Source organism: Atta cephalotes (genome assembly GCF_000143395.1).
Source record: "Atta cephalotes unplaced genomic scaffold scaffold00020, whole genome shotgun sequence".
In the NCBI taxonomy this organism is placed as follows: Eukaryota; Metazoa; Arthropoda; class Insecta; order Hymenoptera; family Formicidae; genus Atta; species Atta cephalotes.
The window spans coordinates 730,350-755,143 of NW_012130084.1; the positions used below are offsets into that span (position 1 = coordinate 730,350).

The 24,794-nt window shown below is 29.4% G+C and overlaps 2 protein-coding genes across 2 annotated transcripts in view; one reads left to right on the forward strand and one right to left on the reverse strand.

The window, feature by feature from the left end:
• Positions 1-527: 527 nt before the first annotated feature.
• On the reverse strand, positions 528-7,319 carry LOC105619244 (armadillo repeat-containing protein 5-like). Its single transcript, XM_012200767.1, has 6 exons — positions 7,008-7,319; positions 3,383-3,603; positions 2,531-3,256; positions 2,229-2,410; positions 1,819-2,092; positions 528-1,713 (listed from the first exon to the last, which is right to left on the reverse strand). The coding sequence occupies exons 1-6, from the start codon at positions 7,317-7,319 to the stop codon at positions 783-785; spliced, it is 2,646 nt and encodes an 881-aa protein (XP_012056157.1). The 3' UTR covers positions 528-782.
• A 6,345-nt stretch (positions 7,320-13,664) lies between these two features.
• LOC105619246 (patatin-like phospholipase domain-containing protein 3) overlaps positions 13,665-24,794 on the forward strand; it is a 20,720-nt gene continuing 9,590 nt past the window's right edge. The window contains exon 1 of the mRNA XM_012200769.1: positions 13,665-13,824. Within this exon, the coding sequence (XP_012056159.1) occupies positions 13,665-13,824 (160 nt within the window). The remainder of the gene's footprint in view (positions 13,825-24,794) is intronic.

The following is a 24,794-nucleotide window of genomic DNA, read 5'->3' on the forward strand; positions in this document are numbered from 1 at the left end:
AGTGCGTTTACTTATTTTTATTCAATACGTAACTTATTTTCACTTCACGAGTCTTTTTCGACTCTTTACTGACTATCAGGGGAGATAAAAGAGTCTTCGCCCATTTTTATAAGTATTTTAAAGCGATCTCATCGTTTCATTTCATCTAAATTCTCTTTATTTACAAATGATAGAGAAAGTATTTATAAAGAAAAATTAACATATCATTTCTCATTTATGATGTCACGATTCAATATGGCTGAAGTGATTACTCAGGAGTTTTAAATCTAGAAAACGAATTTTTAAAAATATGAGTAAATCTAAAGATGCTTATTTTTTTCAAAGAGATATATTGCTTTGTATATTACGAGACATCCCTATATATATGCAAGACATTTAGAAAAGCGTACGTAAGAGAATTTGTTCTCTTGACTTTTTTACACACTATATAACGATATCTTCAAAACATTTTGTAAACAGAATTTATTGTTTATTTTTAAATACGAAAAACATTAATACATGGAAGATGATGATTTTATAAATGTTTCTGTGTTATTTTATTATGTACAAATGCTTGAAATATGCTTGGAACATCTTAAAATATATACAGAATTAATATATAATATGCAACGCGAAATATTTAAACGATAATTACAAACACGATGCCTTTGAAAAAGATTTTATTACAATGACGAATTCTTATTTTAGAGCCAATTCTTCGAAGATTTATTATAGAGATCTCGAGGAATTATTCCTATTCGTCACAATTGCATTAATTCGAATTCAATAGCCATCTAATGTTTTTACCATCGATATAACTCGTCCGTAATTATGTCCCTGATCTCACATAGGAACTCATTGAAGGCATTGGTGGTATAGAAATCATGGAACGTCCGCATCGTTTCATTCCATGACATTTTTGTGATCAGAAATTTCTTGACACAAAAAGACCTAAATTCATGGCAGGAATATTTCCTTGCCCAGCACCAAGCTCGATAGAAGGTTTCATGATTGAGTTTATTTATAGAAGTCTCGGTTAACAGCTCTATCAAGAAATTCGGCATGAGAAAATAATCGGCTAGTAACACAGCCTCCAATAGCGACTCAATGCTTCGATTCTTGAACCTGTCATCATTCGTTGCTAATATCAGCGTTTTCAGAGCATTGCGTGACATATTCCTCAGTCGAATTAGTCTCTTGTTCGATTCCCTGAAGTGACCCTCTAACATAGCGGAGAAGACTGGAGAATAATGGCACAGTGTTTGCCTGCAAGCTTTAATGGTCGTGCCATCATCCAGCTCCAATATCACTATCGACGACAACTTTATCGATGGTTTCATATTACATATTTCGATGGTGTTTGTAGCTGTATCAGTGATCGAGTCCGAATCGTCCGAATAAAACGCTTTCGCCAACTGACAAATCGACCAGATCGCCCGCTTGTGTAATTTATGTGACGAGTCTGCCAACAGACGAAATATCAGCTGCATTCCATCGTGCTTTTTTAGCAGGCATCTCAGAGTGCAATGCCTTTTAATGAGAAATGGTATTGACACCGCGGTCAATAGTTTGTAATCTTCTTCGCCGCGCAGTAATAGAAACGATAATTGCCCGGTGGCACCGCCGGTATCCGCCACTGTACGTAAATGTCGCATGCACTCTTCCGCTTCCGGCAGAGTTTGTATCTCGAACACAAACCCTTGTTTTACCAATGGTATGAAATACTCCGCATTCCTAGACAAATATAAATGTGATATGAATGAAACTTTTATAAAAGAATAAAAATGCAAAAAAAAAACAATTGTGTAAATACGAAATTTATAATTTGAAAAATCTTACCCTATGATTTTTATCAATATTTTGAGAGCAGTGCCTTTTAGGACATTTTGCTTTTTTGTGTATTTTATGTAATCCATCAACGATTTGATAGTCATGGATTCGGCCAATTTGTCGATAGGCTTAGAAGAAAAACTCAATTTACTCAGTAATAATAATGTATAGTATTCGCAAGCACTCGTTTCTGAAAACGTTTCAACATTGAGAGAGGAAGAATCGGAATCAGCTTCGACAGTTGTCGGTGATTTGTAGCTTCTAGGAGAAGCAGCTTCTTCTTCTACAGCAATAGAAAGTGGAAATTAATTTAGATGAATAATTTGAATCTAGATATACTTTCAAGATTTTAATTAGAATAGATCATATGTAACAGAATAAAAAAATTGTATCAATGATATTAAAGAAAAATATTGTACCTTCATCGTTATCGCATTCCTTATCGCTGTAGACCGGACTATAAACATCATCTTTGAGATCGTCAATTTCTGTATTGAAATCGAAATAAGGTGGCAAGGGTGGTGTGCTAGGTGGCGATGAGGAAGAGGCACTTGTAGCACTTCTTGGACTCCAATCATCACGATAAAGATCCATACTATATCTGTAAATTTCAAAATAAATCAATAAGTTAATTCCAATATAAACGACAAATTAATTGCTCAATATAAATCAAGATTCTGATGTTATATTATAAATATGTACATTATGTAATCTATTTTACCTCGAAATGGGATATTTAGAAGGTCTTTTATCATAATCATCGATTAAATAATCGCTGGAACGTTTTCTAGATGTGCTACTTCTCTCACTATTCTTAGCTACAAAATTCGTCAGTTTCGCTACGAGGATCTCTAATATGCCATGTCTCGTCAGAATGTCAAGGCCGATTTCATCGTGGATGAATAGTGTGAGAGCTTCCAACAATTTAGGATGGTAACATTCGTACTCGGGTTTATTCAACAATGCCAAGATAATTTGTAATCCATTGTTCAGTCTGATCCTATCTCGATTCACGGATTCTCGACAAAACAAACATAAGCTCAACAATATCTCCTTGCAAATAAAATTGGAATTAGTGTCTGTCGCTATTATCAGAGCTATGAGTTCTTTAACTGTGCCAGAAACACCTAGACACAATCGACATTCCGCTATCTGACAGAGAGTATAAAGGCATTTGATAGCCATCTTATTGTTTCTTGCGCTGCAGCAACGCATAAGACACTTATAGCCCCACATATCTTTGTCGACTTGCATCTGATTGCCGCATCGCGGGTCTAAAGTATCGAGAAATATACACATAGCCTTCAAGCATGCATCCACAAGCTTGCCATACTTAAGATCTATATTGGACCTCTCTTCGGCCATAACGAATAATTGAGCAACCAGTTTGACAATTTCCAATTCTATCATCGTATCCCTGATGTTTTTGTAAACATTCCAAATATTCCTACAAATGTAATTAGAATATAAATTAAAATGGATAATTGTGTAACATAAAATGTATAAAATTTATAATGGAATACAGTTGAGTAAGAAAAAATAAATTACTATAGAATTAAGAACAATTATATACCTTACAGCTCTGATAGCCATGCAATAAGTTTGTACATCAGTTTTTGACGTTAGAAGTGCCATAAGTGTTTTTATTATTCCAGCATCGCATAATTCTTTGGCGTGCCAGCTACATTCGGATAAATTACTAACCAGTCTGCAAGCACGACAGTGCAGCATGGCATTTAGCTCGAGGTTTTCTAATATGAGCACTATGTTGAATCTTATCTTGCTGTTTCTTATCTGAAATTTTATATTAAATTATAATGTACAGATTTTAAAACTCAAATCACTTTAATAATTAATAATTCTCTTCGATGTTTTGTTAATAATGTTAATGTAATAAATGTAATGTTAATATAACGCACGTTATAATTCACATTATGTGAAATAATTATGATTAGTGATCTGTGTTTATCGAATCTTTTTTGTATTCTAAAATGTATATTCTATAATTGTACAATATTACCTTTTCTGCACATTATCTTTTCTGTACTCAGAATAAATCTCGGAATAAATACATAATTACAAAGTCAAAGAAAATAAAGAATATAGAAAGTGTAACTATATAACAGACAACAAAGATTTCAATTCATTCATTATTACTCTAATTACTCAGAGGGAAGAGGATATCATACATCGGATGTCTCCGATGGAAAATTATTTAATCAATTTATAGTCTACTTTTCTTTCAAGAATCTGTTATTAAAAAACATTCAATTGACTTTGATACACACACACACACACACACACACACACACACACACACACACACACACACACACACACATGCGCGCGCGTGTATAATATATGTATACATAAAATATATTTCTGCTAAATGTATAAGAAATTAATTTAAAAATATTATATAGAATCATTAGTATATTACGGTATGTATTTCCTATTGTCCTATACAGTTCTATGTAGCATTGCTCTAATACAATCCATATTATGAATTAATTGAATGTTTCTAAAGTGACAGTTCTCTTCCTGTTCTTTCATTTACATTTATCACATGATATATGAGCATATTAGAGCGAGAGCAAATGTAAAACAGAGCATACAATATCCTCTCCTCTCTGAGCAATTAGAGTAATAATAGGGACTGAAATCTTTAATCTGTTGTACATCTATACCTCCTCTGTTTTTTATTTCTTTTCTTTGACTTTATAATTATATATTTATTCTCTCTGAGTGCAGAAAAGATAATGTACAATTATATAAAACATACTTCTTAAAATACAGAAAAGATTCGATAAACTTACAATCAGATCACTAATCATAATTATTTTATACATAATTATTTTAACGTGAGCTTACATTATTTTTACATTATTATATTACATATTTTTATATATTATATTAGATTATTACATTACATTATATTACATTAGGTTACATTATTATATTAGCTAAAGAGATTATTAATTGAAGTGACTTAACAAGTTATCTGTATGTATTCAATAAATTTTACATCTCTTATCTGTAAATCAGAATAGAATTTTCATTATCATGAGATTCAAATGATAAAATATTATATAACACACAGAAGAAATAAAATTATATCTTCATAAGTTTTGAATAATATATTTTTAAATTTATATTTAGCATTATCATTTAAATTCGTTTTCAAAAATTTCAACGAAAATCAGGCATTGCGTATAAATAACAACTGCAACAACCAATATATTTAAACGAAGATATTTTCTTTCGCATATGTTCTATCTACATCTTTAACATGCAGCAATTTAATTTTATAAACAGATCAAATATATAAGTCTGGTCTTTTTAGAAAAATTTTCTGATTCTTTCTCTTTTTTTTCAGTGTAAATTATAGGTATACTTATTTCAAACATAAAAACTATAAAGAGCAGGTCTCTCATATGTATATATATAGAAAGTATCATTGGCTTCAGGAAAGAAAACAGCTCTACAATTGTTGTAAAATTTATTTGATATGATTATTTAATATAATTGATCTTGCCCTTAATTATTCACTGGATGTAAATGTATTTTAAAATCAATCACAAAAAAGAATTTTGATTCTATTGCCTTCCACTTGAAATTTATAGTATTCTTCAATCAAACACATCTCATCTAATCTGTACATCATGATGAGTAGATTCGTTAATGTTGCTTTAAAGTATACTATTTTTGATACATAATACAGTTTTGAAACAACACTGACAAATCTATCTAGATACAAATATAGATTTGTTCTTTGTCGTTGCATTGAACTATATCAAAACTTTCTATATTGCTTTCATTAAACTTCAAATATATATTTATTTTATTTTAAGTATAAATGTATATTAATTCAACTACAGAAGAAATTTTTTTGTATATTTGATTGGAAAAAATCACAGTTTCCAGTGTGAAGATGAATATTTTTCAGGATGCTCTCCAACAAGAGAGTCGACACAAATTAAAATCACAAGTGTTGTTCCGTCCATTATTAGAATGTTTGTGTCGATTTGTGTCGCTAACATCCGTTTCTATTAATGTAATTTAATTTCAATCTCGATTCAACTAACTCTTGGTCTTTTTCTTGTTCTATTAGAAAAAGATTAATAGTAAGTTGAACTGAGATTAAAATTTATCTTTGATAGAAACAGACACACATGGAAAGCACTCGTAGCACACAATGAATCATTATATCTTTATTATTTGCTAATGTTAAACAAAGATGAAATGATCTCTATGTTACAGTATAACCATGTTCATAAGGCCTGTTCTTTTTAGCTGAACTTTTGCACTAATTTATCTTTCTTCCTCTTTTTTTTCTCCTGGAGAGAAAAAGAAAAACTGTGCAAAAGTTCAGCCAAAAAGAACAGGACCCTGTACACTGCCAGTAAAATGGTATATGGTCTGCTAAAAAGCACTATTATGATGAATTCGATCACTCGCACTAAACTAGATTAATGCATATTAATAGTTGTTTTGTATAAAGTATCTAAAAGTTTTATATAAAGTATAATATAATCAACTTTGACAATATATATATTTTGTTAGACAACGAAATATATATTTTGTTAGATAACATGATAATCTCATTATAGGTATTTAATCCTTTAAAATACTCTTATATGTTTTTGCAGTTAACTTTACTAATTTCATGTATAGCAGCTTTTTTTTAATATTTTTAATTTTTTAATACAAAATAATCTAATGTAATGCAAGAGTAACCGAATTCGCTATTTGTGATTCAAGTTGACATAAACATTATTCCATTTTTCTTAATACTTAGAGAATAAAAAAGATAAAAAGACATTTGTGTCACCTTTTATTAGTGAATTTAATCACTCACACTAGATTAGTACACATTAAAGAGCACTTTATATAAAGTACTTAAATGCAGTGGCATAATGTATTCAACTTGACAATAAATACATGTATATTCTCTATTATATAATGTGATGTTGTTATTTAATCATTTAAAATATTCGTATGCTTTTACATTCAATTCTGTTAATGTCACGTATATATAGTAGCTTTTAGTAAGCACTAATCAAGTGTAATCAAAATTAAGCAGTGCAAATTTTCTTCTTTCTTTTAACAAGTAATTAGACAGCGTTTAACAAGTAACAAGATAGAATGACACTTATGTCAACAGAAAATACCAAGGGAGAGGAGCAAAATGAGCATACCTTCTCCCTGACATCGTCGTTCATGCAAGCGTCTGCGAGTATGCTCAGACTCCTGTCGACGATCCTCTGGTTCTCGCATCGTAAGAGTCGGACGAGAACGTCGAGACAATTGCTTCGTTTAATAAACTCCTTGCAGCGCTTCGGGTCGTTTTTGAGCTGGTCGAGACAAGTGGCGATTCCGCGATAGTTACCCGCACGGAAGTACCTCACCAGCGTCGACTCGTCTGGTGGAGTCTTCGGTAGTGACATCGCGGAATCCTGGTGGCGCGATGCCGATGAAAATCGAGCGGAGGGATGCGATCCGCGTAACATTTGTCAAAATCGCATCGCCCTATGGCTGCGGAGGGAGAGGGCACGACGCGCACATTCCTGTCGTCGTGCTGCGACTTCTGCGACGTCGAGTACTGTGGGCACCGATCATGTAATCCCAAACGGAATTCTTCGTTCTCCGCCGCCCTTCGTTCATTCCGATTCCTCTTTCACGATTCGCGAAGCGATCAATACGATCACACGAAACGTCGAGGAAATGTGACGTTTCTCTCTTCACTTTTCACATTTCCGCTGATCAAGAAAAATTACATTTCGTTGCTCAGGGACAATCGCGAAATCACGCGAAATCATGCGAATCGGAGAAAACTTCTTCTTTTGTTCGGATGACTCTCGTTCTCACAACGGAAATTGACGGATCAGATGTGATCAATCGTAATTTAATGAACGAATTAAACTCGGCAGTAACTTTTAAAAGTGGAAGATGCAACACTCGGACCGAAGCAAGAACACGTCTACTCCGGTCGAGGCATCTAACAAAACTCCATTCAAGTATTCAACGCCATTGTTGGCCATTGTGTTGATGTAATGAATTCCGGAGGTTTCGTACGCTACTGCGCATCGCAGTGCGCATGCGTGAGACACGACCACATGATTGACTGATTTGTTTTTTAAATGCATAGGAATATTCCGAAATTAATAAAGCTGAATAGTGTTCCTTCCAATAAAAAAAAATTTCAGCTCAGTCACTCTTTTACTCTTTTATGCTGTTACTTTTTTACTCTTTTGTTTATCCACTAAATAAATTAAATAATTTATAAGAGAATGGAATAACCGATCAGTTAAAGTTCGCATTTGATGATTCCAAAAAAATTTTTTTTAAATAAATTCAGGACGCGATATTTTATTCAAATTATATTGTTCAATAAAACAAAACTTCAAGAATATGTTTTTTGAATTGTGATAATTTTTAACTAAGAGCGATTAAAGCCAAAATGTTCTTTTTATTTAATCCGCAATATAATTCAGTAATAAAAAATGTTAGAAATATTTAAAAATATGATTTTATAAGGAAAACTTTAAGCCTTTATAATGAAAAGTTGAAAATTTTTGCGAAGTACATAATTTTTTAAGTATGTGATAGGCTTACAAAATAACAAAAAAATTTTCCATTTTATCTAGCTTTCTATATGTAAAAATTATCAAACTTGCGGAAATAAAAAAGTGATCAAAAGTAGAGATTTTAAGTTTTAAAATTTTTTTTAAAATTTATTTTATTTTATTCATTTTTAATAAAGCTATAGCTAATTGAATTTTGAATATAATTAAAAAGTTTGTTTTTCATTCCAGCACTATCGATTGCTAATTGTAAGAACTCTCTTTTTCATCAAACATACTTATCTCACTTTTAATTATTAAAATTCATCTAAAATTTATAGTTATTTTTTATTGAATTCTGACCCAGACAGCATAGAGTATTTATAAAATATTTACAAAATATTTATAAATATTATGAAATATTTATTGTAAATCTTGTAGTAAACACTACGAAAATTATTATAATTCAAATAAAAGATACTTATCAGAAATATTTATTTATATTTATCACAAATATTACATTAAATATTTATCTATTTTTTAATAATATTTCGAATAATTATATAAAATATGTATAAAATGTTTATATATATTTAAAAAAATGAATAATAATAAATATTTATCATAAATATTCTGTGCTGTCTGAGGAGTTATTTTTATATTTTAGGATATATTGTATATTTTAGGATAATATACATTTCTTAAGCTTAATATGTATTCTTTCCTTCCCGCTTGTTGCTTTTTACTTCTGTCTTTTATTTTTTGCTACCATTTTATCGATAATTGCATTCATTTTTATGTATTTTTCTCTTTTGAAGTCATTAAATTGTATCGTTCTAGCTAGCAACGCCTGCAAAGCAGAAAGCGCTTATGCAGGCTATAGCAGTCTTTTATGTTTTAAAAGCGCCTTCAATATTTATTTAAAAAGCATATTATAAGCGCATATATGCTTTTTTAAAGATGAATATTAAAGGCTTTTAAAATAAAAAACTGTTAGAGTCATGCACCTGCATAAGCGCAATGACTTTATGCAAGCTCATTATATTCGAGCAATCCAGAGATCATAAATTACAATTAACACATTTACATAACACAGTATAAATTATTATGTTTTCGTTCATAATAACTTATCGGATGCATGTAACGCATGTCGTAAATAATCGTAAAATTAACTCATAACTTTACGGCAGTTAACAGTTTACGGTCTCTGTAAACGCTTTTTTATAATCTTTTTTATGGGTCAGTCTTTATTTTTGCTAAGATTTTTACGAGCCTAAATGAGCATTTATATTGACCGTAACTATGTATATGCCGTAATCTATATAAGAATTGACCAGTACAAATGCTTCTTTGAGATAATTCTAAAATCTATATTACCGATTAAATCGTAATTATTGTATAACAATTACTTTTTTCTTCTTTTACAGATTCGAAAATTCTTTCCCAAAATTAAAGTATACGCATTAATATGTGTCTATGAGATGAAGTTTATGTGGAGAACGACAAAAAATTTTTGTTAAGATTTCAATTTTGAAATTTTTGTCGTTCAAGACACGTATTAATACATGATTCTTATTTAAATCCTTGGAAAAGGATTTTTAAATCTGTAAAAGAGAAAAAAAATAATTATACAAAAATTATAATTTAGTTGGTAATAGTCGGCTTTAGGTCTTTTAATTGTTCTTGAAATTCAATAATTTATAATACATACAACGACGACACGACTACTTTTTTCCATAAAAGAGAAAGAGTAAGCGAGTAAGTTTTGTTTAATTAAAATTCTATTTTGAAATGACAATTAGCTCTACATCCAAAATCAGAACATTTATAAGACGTTCTCCTATAAAAATCCAATTTAATATACTGGCTATTATTTATTTTAAATATTAAAAGTACTAAAAAACAAGTACTTTTATTCAAAATAAGTAATTAATTATTACTTTTTACTATTAAATTATTTACATTACTTTAAATAATAATTGGTTGTCGGACTTTCAACGCAATAAGTTTATTATAATTTTTTAAGATTAAATTTGGGAAATTTGGGAGATTATTAATATTTCAGATTGATTGCGTCAGATTGAAAATCTGACAATCATATCGGCACGCAATTATCATTTCTGAAATCAATTCAATTTATATGAATATTGTATATATTGTATATAATATTAGGTGTACAACTTTGCTTCCGCCGTTTTTTTCCGAAATTCGAGGCTTTATTGTAAAAAACTAGTCATCTTTTGAGGCTTGGTTATACATTTATGATTCAAAGTATTGTCCATCGCTGGCCACTACTTTCTCCCATCTTTCGGGTAGCGTACGAATCCCGCGTCGAAAAAACTGGTCATCTTTTGAGGCTATCTACGAATCGATCCAATTTTTTACTTCTTCATAAGACCGAAAGTGCTGGTCAGCCAGGCCGTGTGCCATTGATCGAAACAAGTGAGTCAGAGGGAGCAACATCTGGAGAATACGGCGGGTGGGGTAGAACTTCCCATTTCAACGTTTCCAAGTATGTCTTGACCACTTTCGCAACATGGGGTCGAGCATTGTTATGCTGCAAAATCACTTTATCGTGTCTCTCGTTGTATTGCGGCCGTTTGTCTTTCAATGCTCGGCTCAAACGCATCAATTGCGTTCGATACCGATCGCCTGTGATTATTTCAGTCGGTTTTAACAGTTCATAATACACTACGCCGAGCTGGTCCCACTAAATATAGAGCATGACCTTGGACGTCAAAATCACCGTTCTTGAAGCGTTGAAACTACTCACGAAACGTTCTTTCACTAATAGCGGCCTCATAAGTATTTGAGAGCATTGAGATGAGTCTTAGCCGCAGATTTCTTCATATTGAAGCAAAAAATTAAAACCTCCCGCAAATGACGAGAATTTGGCTCGTAAACTGACATTTTCAATCGAGAATAACTTTATGATGCAGACACAAATCGACTAATGTTTCTATGTTATGTTGACAGATGCCCAAGTTTATTGTATGATGTCTATGATCTATTTATTTCGATCACCACTTACCGCTAAAGCAATCTATAGAAAAACGGTGGAAGCAAAGTTGTACACCTAATAGTTCAACATTTTAACATTCAGACTGTAGTAATGCTTCGTATTTAAAGTAATTTATTTAACATAAACAGTCTTGTTTTCAATCTTATTATTAAATTATTATTACTTTTTATTAAATTTCTAAGAGTTACAATTTTTAACATACGTGCTATTGGAAAATTATTTACCCAACTAATATAATGATTAATTACCATAATATTTTTCCAGTAAAGGAGTAAATACGAATTTTAATGTACATAACGGCACTGAATAAATATGAATAAATATGAATTGATATATTCTTTATCTTCAGTTATTTGCAATCAAATTCAGTAACAATACATAAATTAAAAAGAATAATAAAATCGCAATTTTAAATAAAAAAGAAAGACGAAATTAATAATAACAAAGAACTCTCGATTTCAATAAACAATAAAATAATAAAAGGTACGTAAGAGTCTAAATTACAAATTAATTTCATTTGTAATTTAGACTTTTACATGCTCTTTATTATATTTATTGTTTTTAAAAAAATCGAATATTATCGGTTTGTAAATCTATTATTTTATAGTAAATATATTTTGCACACATACAGCATAATCATTTCAGCAATATTACAGCAATATTGCAACGTTCTAATAAGACGATAATAATGTTGCAAACGTTAGGTGAATTCCGTATGATGTATCTTTTATATCTTTCTTTAATATTTGATGAACAACAAGAATAAATGAAACGGAACGGACCGTTGTAGCAATGTTGATGCAAGCTGTTAAATTTATTCGTGTCACACACTCCAACATGTTTCAATATGTTCCTACCGTAACTCCTACTCACTCAAACGCGCTTGTTAGAGTCTCGGTAGTCTAAAAACTTAGGACACTCACACGAAATGCAACAGATTTGAGTTCGACTCCTGGCCGAGATATTTTTCGCAATGAGAATTAATTATTTATAGATTTTAATATGTCATTCGATATTATTAAGATCGTTTCGAAGATGCAAATAAAAAATTTGTTAAATTGCTAATCAAACTCGTGATATTACTGCGTAGTTAGTAGAGTTAAGCCTATTCTATAATGCGCTTTTTGTTTTCTGTTTTCTTGCTTTTTATCTTTTGCTTTTGTCTTTTTTGCAACCGTTTTATAGACAATTATATTTCTTGCTACGTTTTTCTTGTTTTTTTCGAAGTTTGTTAATTTTTATCTCGGGCGACATAAAATATAAAACCGGATAAGAAGTAAGAAAACAGGATGTATAAAATAGTAAAAAACAAGAAACAAGAAACTAAAAGCACATTGTAGAATAGACTTTAGCGTTTCAAAACAGCAAAATCATTTCGGCGCGCGTTTCTGGAGACTACATATAGTATATATATTCACATAAGAATACACATACAAGCATTAAGATCCAGCTAGACTGTTTAAAGCTTCGATTTCTATAGTTTGTATTATCACATATACGGTATATAATATATTATATTGTTTTTCATAGAATTGTCAGTCTTTAATAATACTTTTCGATGATTCGTCGGCACCGATTGTTTTGAATTTGATTGTGAGACCTGCTTGATAAACAAAATGCGAATTCACAATGCCTTTGCGAACGCCGGCGAGCGTATGATAGGCGTGGTCAGTGAACCACACCACTCGGTGTACACCAATCGTATGACGTTACGTCACGTGTGGCCTCTCACGTTACTGCGTATTATCGCTGGGTATTATCGCTGTGTAGCCGGTATCTTGTAATAGTTATGATGTGTATATACGTCTTTCCTTCTCTCCTTATCCCCATTCTCTCTGTTCCTCGTCAGCGCGCTTGGTATACTTAATCCGAAACGAACAGCTGTTGCTCACACGATGACAGTATACGATCGACCGTCATAACACGTGTTTCGCATTGTTTCGCGCACTTGAAAGTCGATATATTATACGCACGAGAATCAAGAACTCTGGAGAAAGAAAACGTATATATTTCGCGCTTTTCTCCTCCGTACACATCAAACACATATACACACGCATACATAGCCTGCGCACGGGAGTGACGGAATCCCGTGGTTAATGTGATTTTTTTTTTCGCGATTAAGGCAAAACATTGTAAACTGCGCAGTTGTTCATCGTGAAAGAACACTTGACACGCTTCTGGAGCGAACCGGAAAGGAAGGAAGATACGACTTGGAAAATAATCCGGAAGGTGTTCACCATCGCGTTAATAGATCAAAACGATAGGACAACATGAATCTGTCGTTTGCTGGCTGCGGTTTCCTCGGCATCTATCATGTTGGTGTGGCGGTTTGCTTCAAAAAGTACGCGCCACATTTATTGTTGAACAAGATAAGCGGCGCGTCCGCGGGTGCTATCGCTGCGTGCTGCTTGCTCTGCGATCTACCCCTAGGTGAGTGAACTCTTATTTCCCTCTTCCTCTTTTTGCTTAATTATGTATTATTATTAAATTCATAGATAATGAATTTTATCTAGCTAGAGTTATTTTTAATCATTTCTATAGGTCGCCACTCTCTGCTCCGCTCAATGTGACGTTTATTTAACTAAAAGAATGGAGTGAAATAATTTAACTCAAGAAAAATAGAGTTAAATTTATTTAATTCAAGAAATTTAGAGTATTAGAGTTGATTAAAATTTAGTTTATTATCTACTAAGTGCATACGTAATTAATATGGACATTGTTTACTTTGAAATTAACAATAGAGAAGATTGATGTACATTTTGACGCACGTGCAAGTTAAATAACATAGTATTATTTAATTCAAGGGATTGATTTATCTCTCATTGCTCCTTTGATAACTATCTGTGTATGAAATAATTTCCATCCGCGACGCGCGACGATTTCGGAAGTCTTTGTGAATAGAGCGCGTATAAAGTTAATTGGATTGATCCCAGTTAGTCTATCATGATATTTTTCTTCGTGAAATCTTCTTGCTGATTTCTGTTAACAAGAGTATTAAAGAAAATCTAGAAGCAGCTTTCTTTACAATAAAAAATATTAAATGTTAAAAAAAATGTTAATGTTTTTAAATATTAAACAATATTAATATTATATTTTTAATATTAATTTTTTAATTTTTAAAATTTTTTTATTTTGTTCATTTTAATATTATTTAATGTTTTTTTTTCTTCTTTTAATTTTCTTTTATTCTTTTGTTGATGCTTCACTACTTTGAATTAGGATTGTTAGTTTTGAGCTTCGAAGATTCATTAAGCTTTGAAAAAATTTGAATTTTTGAAAATAACTCTAAATCTTCTCTAAATCAATAGGTTTTGTTCTTCTATTTTTTATTGCTATTCTCTGAACCGGCAATAAATTGAAGTGAAACAAATATATTGTACATTGTGTGTACCAATTCAAGTAATGCAGCATTACCTGAATTATAAGAAACAGACCTAAAAATCTTTCAAAGCTTCGACTTTTCGAAATTATCAAATGTAATCTGTTTCGTATTTCACTTTTTTTTCTTCTCCTTATTCTTCTCTTTGACTCTTTTTAAAAATTGACAAATTATAAATTTCTTTTTTTTCTCTTTTGTCAATTCTTCGTAATTCTAAGTATCATACTTTTTCTCTTTTCTTTAATTTTCTCTTTATTTAAATCATAATAGTAATACATAATATTCGAATATTTCAACAAGAATTATTTTTTGCGAATTGTCGCAATGTCTTCTTTTTCTTTTTTTGTGAGAGTGTCTACTTATCTTTTTTTCATTGAACATTTTATTCTGTTTTTCATGGCAATTTGAATAATACATTTCCACAAATTGTTTTTTGATAGTAGAAAGTCTTGAATGAAAGATTTAAAAGTGTATGTACTGAAAGAAATATCTTTTTGAAAATGGGTGAACCAAAAGATTTTGATTATATCAATCAGAATTCGATTGTCTCAACTAAAATTCTAATAGAGTTAACCAGAAAATTCTGTTTCGTGCATTTTTAATCAGAATTCAATAGTTTAATCAGACATTTTTCTTAGTGCAGCTCTCAAACATTTAATTATCTGACAAGATATTCTGAATTACTTCATTCCGATAATTTTTTTCCAAAAATTGATAACCTGCGTTACATAATCATAACATCCAAAATCGTAAACTCATTTACTCATTTGATAAATTGTTATCAATTGTTATCACTGAGAAAAATGATTGAAAATGGACAAATAAAAAAAAATTAAAAATCTGATTACATCAGAATTCTGATTACTAATATTCTAGTAGATTTAATCAGAAAATTCTGATTTGTCTATTTTCAATCAGAATTCTCATTAATTCAACCAGACATTTTTCTCCGCGTATCTGAAAATTGATTACTAAAAAGTTTTGTAATTATCTGAATAATACAGCGCTCGCGAGCTCGCCGTTAAATGAAATTTACTCATTGTTGCACAAGAGGGGTTCGGCGAAATCACGATGGATGCGAATTTATTATTATTCCGCCTATAATTCATGTGTTACCGCGATAACAAGAGCAACTAATTAGCACGCGACGCGGTAAATTTAATGTAATCGCTGCCCTTTCTCATATTTGTCACGCTTGTCGAGATTGTTCGCACGCATTACATGTTAAATATGTGCAGGCGATTATCATAGGATATAATTAAGATTGCTCACGTGTTTATCAGGTGCGATATCTGCGTAATCGCTAAATATGATCATTAATTTGCCGAAAAATCAATGATGTAAAAAAAAAGATGCATAAAATATGCAATTGAATGAAATTAATTATATAAAAAGAAGATAAAAAAATACACTGAAATGTTTTGTACGAATAATTATAATTTTATATTGATATGAATTACAAAAACTTTTTTATTTTTTAATTAAAAAATTGCGTTCTAATAAAAATTTAGTTATTCTAATCAATTTTCAAATTTGACTATTCTAACCAAATTTTGATTGTAACAACAAAATTTTTTGATTGAAAAATAAGAAAATTTTGATCTAGTCCATTTTAAAACGTTTGATAAGCAAAAGCTGTTTTATTATACACGATGACACAGTTATTGATTTTAATTCAATAGACTATTCTATATAAATTAACAATATATTAGGATAGTCGTTGAAGGAAATCTTGATCATATATTTTTTATAAAATCGTTGCCTAAGCTGGATTCTCGATAACAACCAAGGATTAGTAAAACACACTTTTATAATTCGGACTTTTGACTAGATGTCTATTTCGATCTGTAACATTTAAATGAAGAAATAAGTATGTAAGATTAGCCTAGGGCGATAATTTTTATTATTATATTATTGTAAGTTCGTTAATTTTATAAGAGGTTATTTAAAAATATTGTTATGTATTTCGTTGAGGAAGATTTTATAAGCCGAAACGTTTGAAAAACTTTATAGCATTGTACTTATTTAATTAAAAAACGATTTTTATTTTATTAATAACTATAATATGTTCATTTACTTATTAATTATATTAAGAAACTTATTAATTTTAATTACTAAGAAAATTTTTGTAATTCACATATCAACAAAATAATGGAGGAATATAGAAAATATTTCTCTCAGTATTACATTTTCTTGGAAAATAAACAATATATTGCAATATTTCGGGAAATGAAGTTATATCATTTTTCGAAATGTTGCAATATATTGTTTATTTTCCAGGGAAATGTAATACTGAGAGAAATATTTTACATCGCAAGTTTTTATCTATGAAAAAAATACTTGTTTGACATGCAAGAAACTATTTTGCTGAAATATCTAAAAATTTAGCTGAATATAGATTTGAAAATAATTTTGTTGGACCATCAAAATAACTATATGAATTGTTCAAGCTGATTGTTAAAATGCCAATTGCAACATTGCTCATCGTACTTGAGTTTCCTATATACATAATTATTTTGATGGTCCAACAAAATTATTTTCAAATCTATATCTACTTTTTTAGATACTTCAGCAAAATCATTTTTTCCATATATTTAACTTATACTTGTAAATTAGGAGAAAAATTCAAATAATTTTTAAAAGACTATTTTTTAATGGGCTTGAAATAAATTTTAAAAGCTGTTTAAATAATTGTTTAAATATTTTAAATATAATCTTTTAAATTTAATTAATTATAGTAGATGATTATTTTAAAAATAGCTATTTTAATAGATGTTTTGAAATTTTTAACAGCTTTTGACAAAAATTAAAAAGAAAATGAGATAGATTATTGTAAAATAAATAAATCTAATAAGATCTAATAAGATAAAATATGAAAAAAAAGGTATGACAGCTTATCTCCTAAGAATTTCTGTTATAAATCTGAATAACAATTCATTCCTATATTTCATTTCGTCACAATAATATTATGTTACATGACATGTGTTATTTATTATCGATAAACGTGCGCAGTGTAAATACGATAATAAAGTGGCAATTATACTGCAATAATCTTCGCGAAGCACCTTTAAAAATTCCGATCAGTACGTGACTTATCTCTGACACACTTTCACAAAATTTCTGAAATAGTTCGCAAAATATTGCGTAAAAGTCATCATCTTTAATAAGCATTGGTTTCGCGTAAATAGATCGCATGCTTAGCACCCGCATTGAAGTGTCCAGAGTTCGCGGGGTGTTAACGCATGGTTTATCGCATGAATGTTTTGTTTCCCCGCAAAGCTAAAGCGTGTCATCTTTATCATGAGAAGCGAAATAAACACAAACAGCACGCTTGTGTGCTCTCTATTACACACTATTTCGCATTATTATGCATTCGCAATGATACATTACGCTGAAATTGTGCGGCGCACAAGCGAGCGTGTTTAACTCTAATTTTGTTGTAAATTATACACTGAAAAAATATTTGGTTGAAAATGGACAAATCAGAAAATTCTGATTATATCAATCGGATTCCGGTTATCTCAACTAAAATTTTAGTAGAGTTAACAAAAAAATTTTCTGCTTAAATCGACTAAAATTCTAGTTGAAGATTACCGGAATTCTAATTGATTTAATCTTCTAATTTATTTATTTTCAACCAAATATTTTGCTTAGTGTAAATTATAATCAGAAAGAAATGGGATTAAACTTTTTATTATTTTATCTACGATACACAGATACATATAAGATAAAAAAATAAATAAATCTGTCTCTCATAACTTGATTTCATATTCTTACTTATCATTTATTTTTCAATCGTTTTTTTATTTGTACAGATGATACAAAGGAGGATGTTAAGTTTGGGCATTTTTTCAGCTAAAATGAAAAAGTTCCAAGATGTACAAATTATACGATATTATCATATTAAATGATTATTCAAGTAGAATCGAGTGATGTCGCTTGGGGAAACATAGAAAAAAGGCCCAAACTTAATATTCTTCTTTGTTAAAAATTCTGATTTTGAAAATCGAAGCATCGCAAGATGTTGAATGAGAGGCGAGGTGTTGAATGTTTCGTTTAAGTCGCACAAAGTGTTACGTCTACACAATGTTATATGTATGTAAGTATGTACAACACAGCGAGCTTATTATAAATTATTTTCTTGACGCGGATGCGAGTGTAATGGCGAGGTCAAACGACGCTGCATTCTTATGTAAGTCCTAATTACGAAGACGAATTACGCATACTGCAAACGTAATCTGAGCTCAATTAAAAGATGCTGTTTGACGAGATGACGTACGATTCATTAATAAGATTTAACTTGGCAGATACTTTGGCATATACTTGAAAAAACATCTTTCTTTGTCTTTCACTGAGTAATTGTATTTTATCTGAGAATCGATTCGCAAATAATATTATGAATTTACATTAATATTCTGTAAAAACTCTGCTCATTTATTTCTTAAAACGACAATTTTTATCATTGTGCAGCATTTTAGCATTTTGTATAAAAAAATTTATAGACTCACATATATAATTTCGAGAGATTGCTTCGATTAGTCAGCGAATAAATAAAATATAAAGCAACCAACATATTAAATATTTTAGAATTTTAATTAATTAGAAATTTTAATGAATTCTTGAATTATACGAAATTTTATCATTCTTGTTGTATCATTCTTTTTAATTAATACATTAAAAAAAAATAATGTTGACATAATTTTTTAGTATATATACATATAACATATTATAAATCATTTTTTACCATTTAGTATGAGTAGATTTTTTTTGTTATTAGTGTTATTAGTGTTTATTACATACTTAAGCGTTGAAACATAATTTGTCTCATAACTCTTTTCTCTTTACTTTTCTATCTTTACTTTTCTATTATTTGAATTTTTTAATCCATTGAATTTTTTTCTATATTAATTTAATTCTTTAATTAATTATTGAATTAGTTGGACCAAGTAACGAATTAATTTCCAAATTCGAAATCTTCGTAAATCGATGATTAAACACTAATTTAAAATTTAAAATAATTTAATTTTTATTGTCAAGCGTATTACTTTCATAGAATTTCAGTTACGCATTTCCGTTCTCGCGCAACAAGGTCATTATAGACAGACATGTCCATAACGTGACGTGCATCGTACAAGTTGATCGAGACAAATATGTTTTCGTGCCTTTATAAGTGCCTTTATAAGTGACGATCAAAATGGTCATGCAACGCAAATCGGCAAATAGAAAGGATTAGATGTTATCTCTGATCGGTTCTCTCGCCTATAAATATTTCGGTGTCAGTGGAACTGGGTTACGACTGTATACGTTTATTACAAGGAAATTGTTGTACGATAGTGGTCTTACAACACTTTTCACTGCGCTATTTCTAGCCAAGGAAGCGACAAATGCCTTTCGTTTCGAAGTCAAGGCATTGCAGTTATCTGAAATCGAAAACATATTTTCCTCGTTGAGGAAGATTTGACAAACATGCTCCGGCATTTTATCAGAGATTATATATATTAATAGATCGGCCGATTTGAATATTAATGATTGAATAATCATGACGCTAATGTTTTGAGATATGTGATATGAGATACTCATGGAAATCTTAAGTATACAGTCAAATATTTACTAGAATTGATGGATTACTTCGGCGATAAGTATCGATGATTCTCGATATTTATTTGCGCCCGGATATTATCTGTGCCATGATAAAGGTGTAATTATCGATGATTTGGCAGTTGTTTTTATTAAACAACAAGCCGATACGCCCTATAATTTGTTATCTGATAAAAGTAGTCAAAATTACATCGTGCGCGATGTTTGTCATTGTGGAAACAAAGACTTTGCTTGAAATTGATAAATTCGAGGGAAGCAGGTATAGGAAGTGCGAAATGTATATTGTATTAACTATAGCACTTCATAGCGTGATAAAACGCAATGAAAGAAAATGCGAGATGTTTCACATATTTTTTCCAACGTTCCGTAAAGTGATCTTAGTCGGTTAATGCCAATAAGAAATAATTAAAATGCATGAATTAATGCGTTTTTCATTTAAAGTATGTGATATGTAATAATGAAAAGAGTGAGACGATGAATCGTTTAATTACGGTATATTTTTTTATTATTTTTTCGTAAAGAAATCGATTTGCAAGTATGCGTTAATTGATAATTTATTATAAATTGAAATATATCTCTCAATTCACAATAAAGTGAATAAATTCATTTAATATGCCACTGTATAATTAAATAATTTTATTTCCAATGTCATTTTTATATTTTAATATGCTGCTTAATTATGTTTATAACATTTATGTTTATAATATTTATTTTTTATTTAAAATTTGCAATAAAATTTATATTTTTCACAAAAAATAGAATTGATGAATAACTAAATAAAGTTTCTATTTATAGATCATCAACAGAAATTAATTTGTGTTTGGTAGTCAGTATATTAACAATTAAATAATTTTGTTTCCGATGTTATATCGGCTTATGAAGTGACTATTCGACAATTAATGTGTTAGTCGTAAAGCTTTCTTATCATCAGTTATTCTGCATGGTAAGCGAAGTTAATTATACTTGCATTATCGATTGTAGTTTTGTAAAAATAACTCATAAATCGAACAATACAATGTCGCGATAATGGAACAATGCCTTCACAATAATTCGTTTATCTTCATTTTTACTAGATAGTATCGATAATGCACTGTATAGATATAATCGATCGCAAATCGCAGACTGCACATATTACCTGTTTGCGATGCTTATTGAAAGATTAACAATAAAGTTTAAAGTCCAAGGAATATTTCTGCATGCAGGTATATCTGTTGTTACTTTGCTAATTATGATACACAATGGTCAGACGTGCTATTGTTCACGTGCAATGACAAAGATCGCGCATGCATGCACAATATTTTTTGTATCTTGGCATGTTTTATTGCCAATAATCTGCGCCGATGATCGATCAGTCGCGTAGATGCATAACATTTTTTTCTACTTTTAGGATTAAACAGATATTTATCTGTACCCTTTGATCGTTTAATAAAAGATAATAAATAAATTATTTTGCAGAAATAGAAACGTAACATGTCGTCTTGGAAAACTTCTTCGTGAATTTTACATATCATTTTACACATTAGTAATCATATCAAATATCTTTATCTTTATTTTTCCATTACTTTAATATCCTTAATTACATTTATTTTTTATCTGAAGCAATAAAATTTTTCTCTCCCCAAAAAAGTCAAATCGGTAAATAACTAATGTTTATTTTTAAATCGTTAACATTTTAGAATCTCTAACGCGATCTTTATATCAATTATTTTAATACATTACTTAAATATAATTATGTCTTATTTGAAATAATAATAAAATTTTTTTCTTTTAAAAAATCGAGTTGGCGAATATAACTAATGTCCATTTTAAATTGCTAGAATTTTAAGATCTACCATTATATGTACGTTTCTAAGAATTATGTTATGTTAGTTATGTTAGTCATTAATTTCTTAATGTTTGATAATTAAATTTAGTTCATTAGTGTTCGATTTTATCAATGTAAGATTAATTTCAATTTTAGTTAATTTATCATTTATCATTTTCTGATTCCTAGAATTGAAAAAAAAGTAAAAAAAAGAGAAAAAAAATAAATTGATTAAAATTAATCTTATTAGTGGAACCGGTTCTTATAGATCATTCTTCATGGATGCTTCTGACGAGAGAAAAAAGCTCAGTCTCTTTTTTACTTTATCGAAGTTTTATCAGTGAAAAAAATTGTTTAAATAAGATCACAAAAAATAAATGTGACGGAGATTATATAAGATCCCGGATAGATCTCAGATGGTTTACTTAGTTCGGGCTATAGCAAGTTTACAAAGATCAGTACGATACGATTTGCCAGTATAAATAACGGTTCCGGTTAGTTAATGATGAACGCGTTCATAGGTCGAATACATTATATTTGATGAATGATTCAATTCCTCGATTTTTATTCACATTCAATGAAAGATGCATCTATCATTTATTAATTCTTGTCGACGGGAATGAATTTACAAGCCTACTAGCATATTTACTTTCCAAGATCTCAAAGATCATTTCCAATATTCTTTGTTACATTTCATTACGTGTATATGACATAACCCATAAATTATCATTTTTTGTTATATTCGCATAATATATTTATAAGCGTATCACATTCATAACTGCTCAATTTAATATTCAACGCAATTTATTGCTATTGTAACTTATATATAATGGAATGATAATTGCATGAAAAATGTATTCTGAAATTTTCTTTAATTTATATAATTCAATATTAATACATTTTTTTTTTAGAAATGTCATGAATAATTTGAAATTGATTTGTAGCTCTGATTTCTAACATCGAGATCGAGTCTCAGAAAATATAAATTATAGTCCGGTTTTTTATTTTCTGATAACTTATAGCTGTGTTCGGAAATGTCACTCGGTTGTCTTCGATGTCTCGGATTCATCTATCGTTGTTTAACATTTAATGCATTCGAGCGACGTTCCGAACGCAGTCTATGGTTAGATTTAATCTAATGATGAAATGTAAAAGTTGTATTTTTCTAGTTATAGATTAATCACTAAACTGATGATTTGTATTGAATAACTATTTTAAAGATACCATTATAAAACCATCAATTTAGTAATTTATAGAAAAATAAAATCTTAAAGTAAATAAAATCTTAAAATCAGATTAAGTGAAATGAGTTTAAGTCTATATAAATCATAAAAGTGTAACCCGAAAATGAAAAACTGGGTTTTAAAATCCTTTGTAGTTCTCTATGTCGAATTACTCGGCGTTGCAGTAGCCTAATTCTTCAATGCGAATCTGTGCGATTGTAATTAGGGTGGCTTTTATATTTGGAATAATCATAAATTTTTCCAAGGAAAACATTCTTTGATTGATGCCAAACTCCAGCCGATTAGATGAAGTTGAAAATAAAATATTTGATTTTTGCTCATTTGCGAAGAAATAGTTCGAATTGCAAAAGATTAGACAATGTCATTGGATAACGATGATGAATAATTGTATTATCTTTCATATTATACGAATATTTATCAAATTATATATATATCAAATTATATATATATAATTTGATATATGATATCGTAATTAAATTTATTTATTCATCTTGAAATAAATATTGATTTATAATTGGTTTTTATATTTAAGACGTCTTAAGTATAGTCTTAAGATATTAAAATAATCATGAAGCTATACACTGTTAAATTCATAAGTATTGTCAAATTATGCTCAATTAAGTTTTTTTTTTTTATTATTTCTAGAAGTTGCCATTGCTTCTATTCAATATGTATGTCATTAATTTAAAGAAAGAAGATAGAGTTAAATTTTTAACTCAAGAAATGTATCAAAAGTTTGTCTATTAATTAAGTAGATATATTAATATGAACGTTTATTTATTTTGAAAATAAGCAACTCAATCACAAAAATTAATTGCTTTACATTTGACATATACTAAGAAAAAAAATTATTAACTTGACTAAATGCATTTAGTTCGTAATGATTATTTAGTTCAAATATTTATATATTTAGATTAACAAAATCTTGTAATTTAAAATATGTTATTTGTTTGAATTAACAAATATTTGGTTGAATTAATAAATATTTCCTTGATAACTCATGACCGGCTACATTTAGTTGAGTCAACTGATGTTTTTTTGAAATAGCAATTTTTTTTCTCAGTACACATGAAATTAAAAATAACAAAAATATTTTAACTCGAGGGATTCAAATTAAGCCCTATAAATACAATGCGAGGCAACAGCGACAAGAACAGTGATAGGAATATAGTATAGAAATAAGCAATATGTAATTAATAGGAATCTTATTTTAGACTGTAAATGTGAGAAACGTAATCGATATCAATTGTGTGAAGTCTATACCGGTCAAAAAAAGATCTTCGATGTTTAAATAATTCAATGTGAATTATATATGTACTATACATGTACATGCATATATATATATATATATATATATATATATATATATATATAT

Bases quoted from the DNA above. Each gene is read 5' to 3' on its own strand.
- LOC105619244 (XM_012200767.1), bottom strand. From the start codon at position 7,319: ATGTTACGCGGATCGCATCCCTCCGCTCGATTTTCATCGGCATCGCGC. The intron at 2,093-2,228 runs GTACAATATTTT...CTATTGCTGTAG, and splicing joins GGAATGCGATAACGATGAAG to AAGAAGAAGCTGCTTCTCCT. The intron at 1,714-1,818 runs GTAAGATTTTTC...ATATTTGTCTAG, and splicing joins ATATTGATAAAAATCATAGG to GAATGCGGAGTATTTCATAC.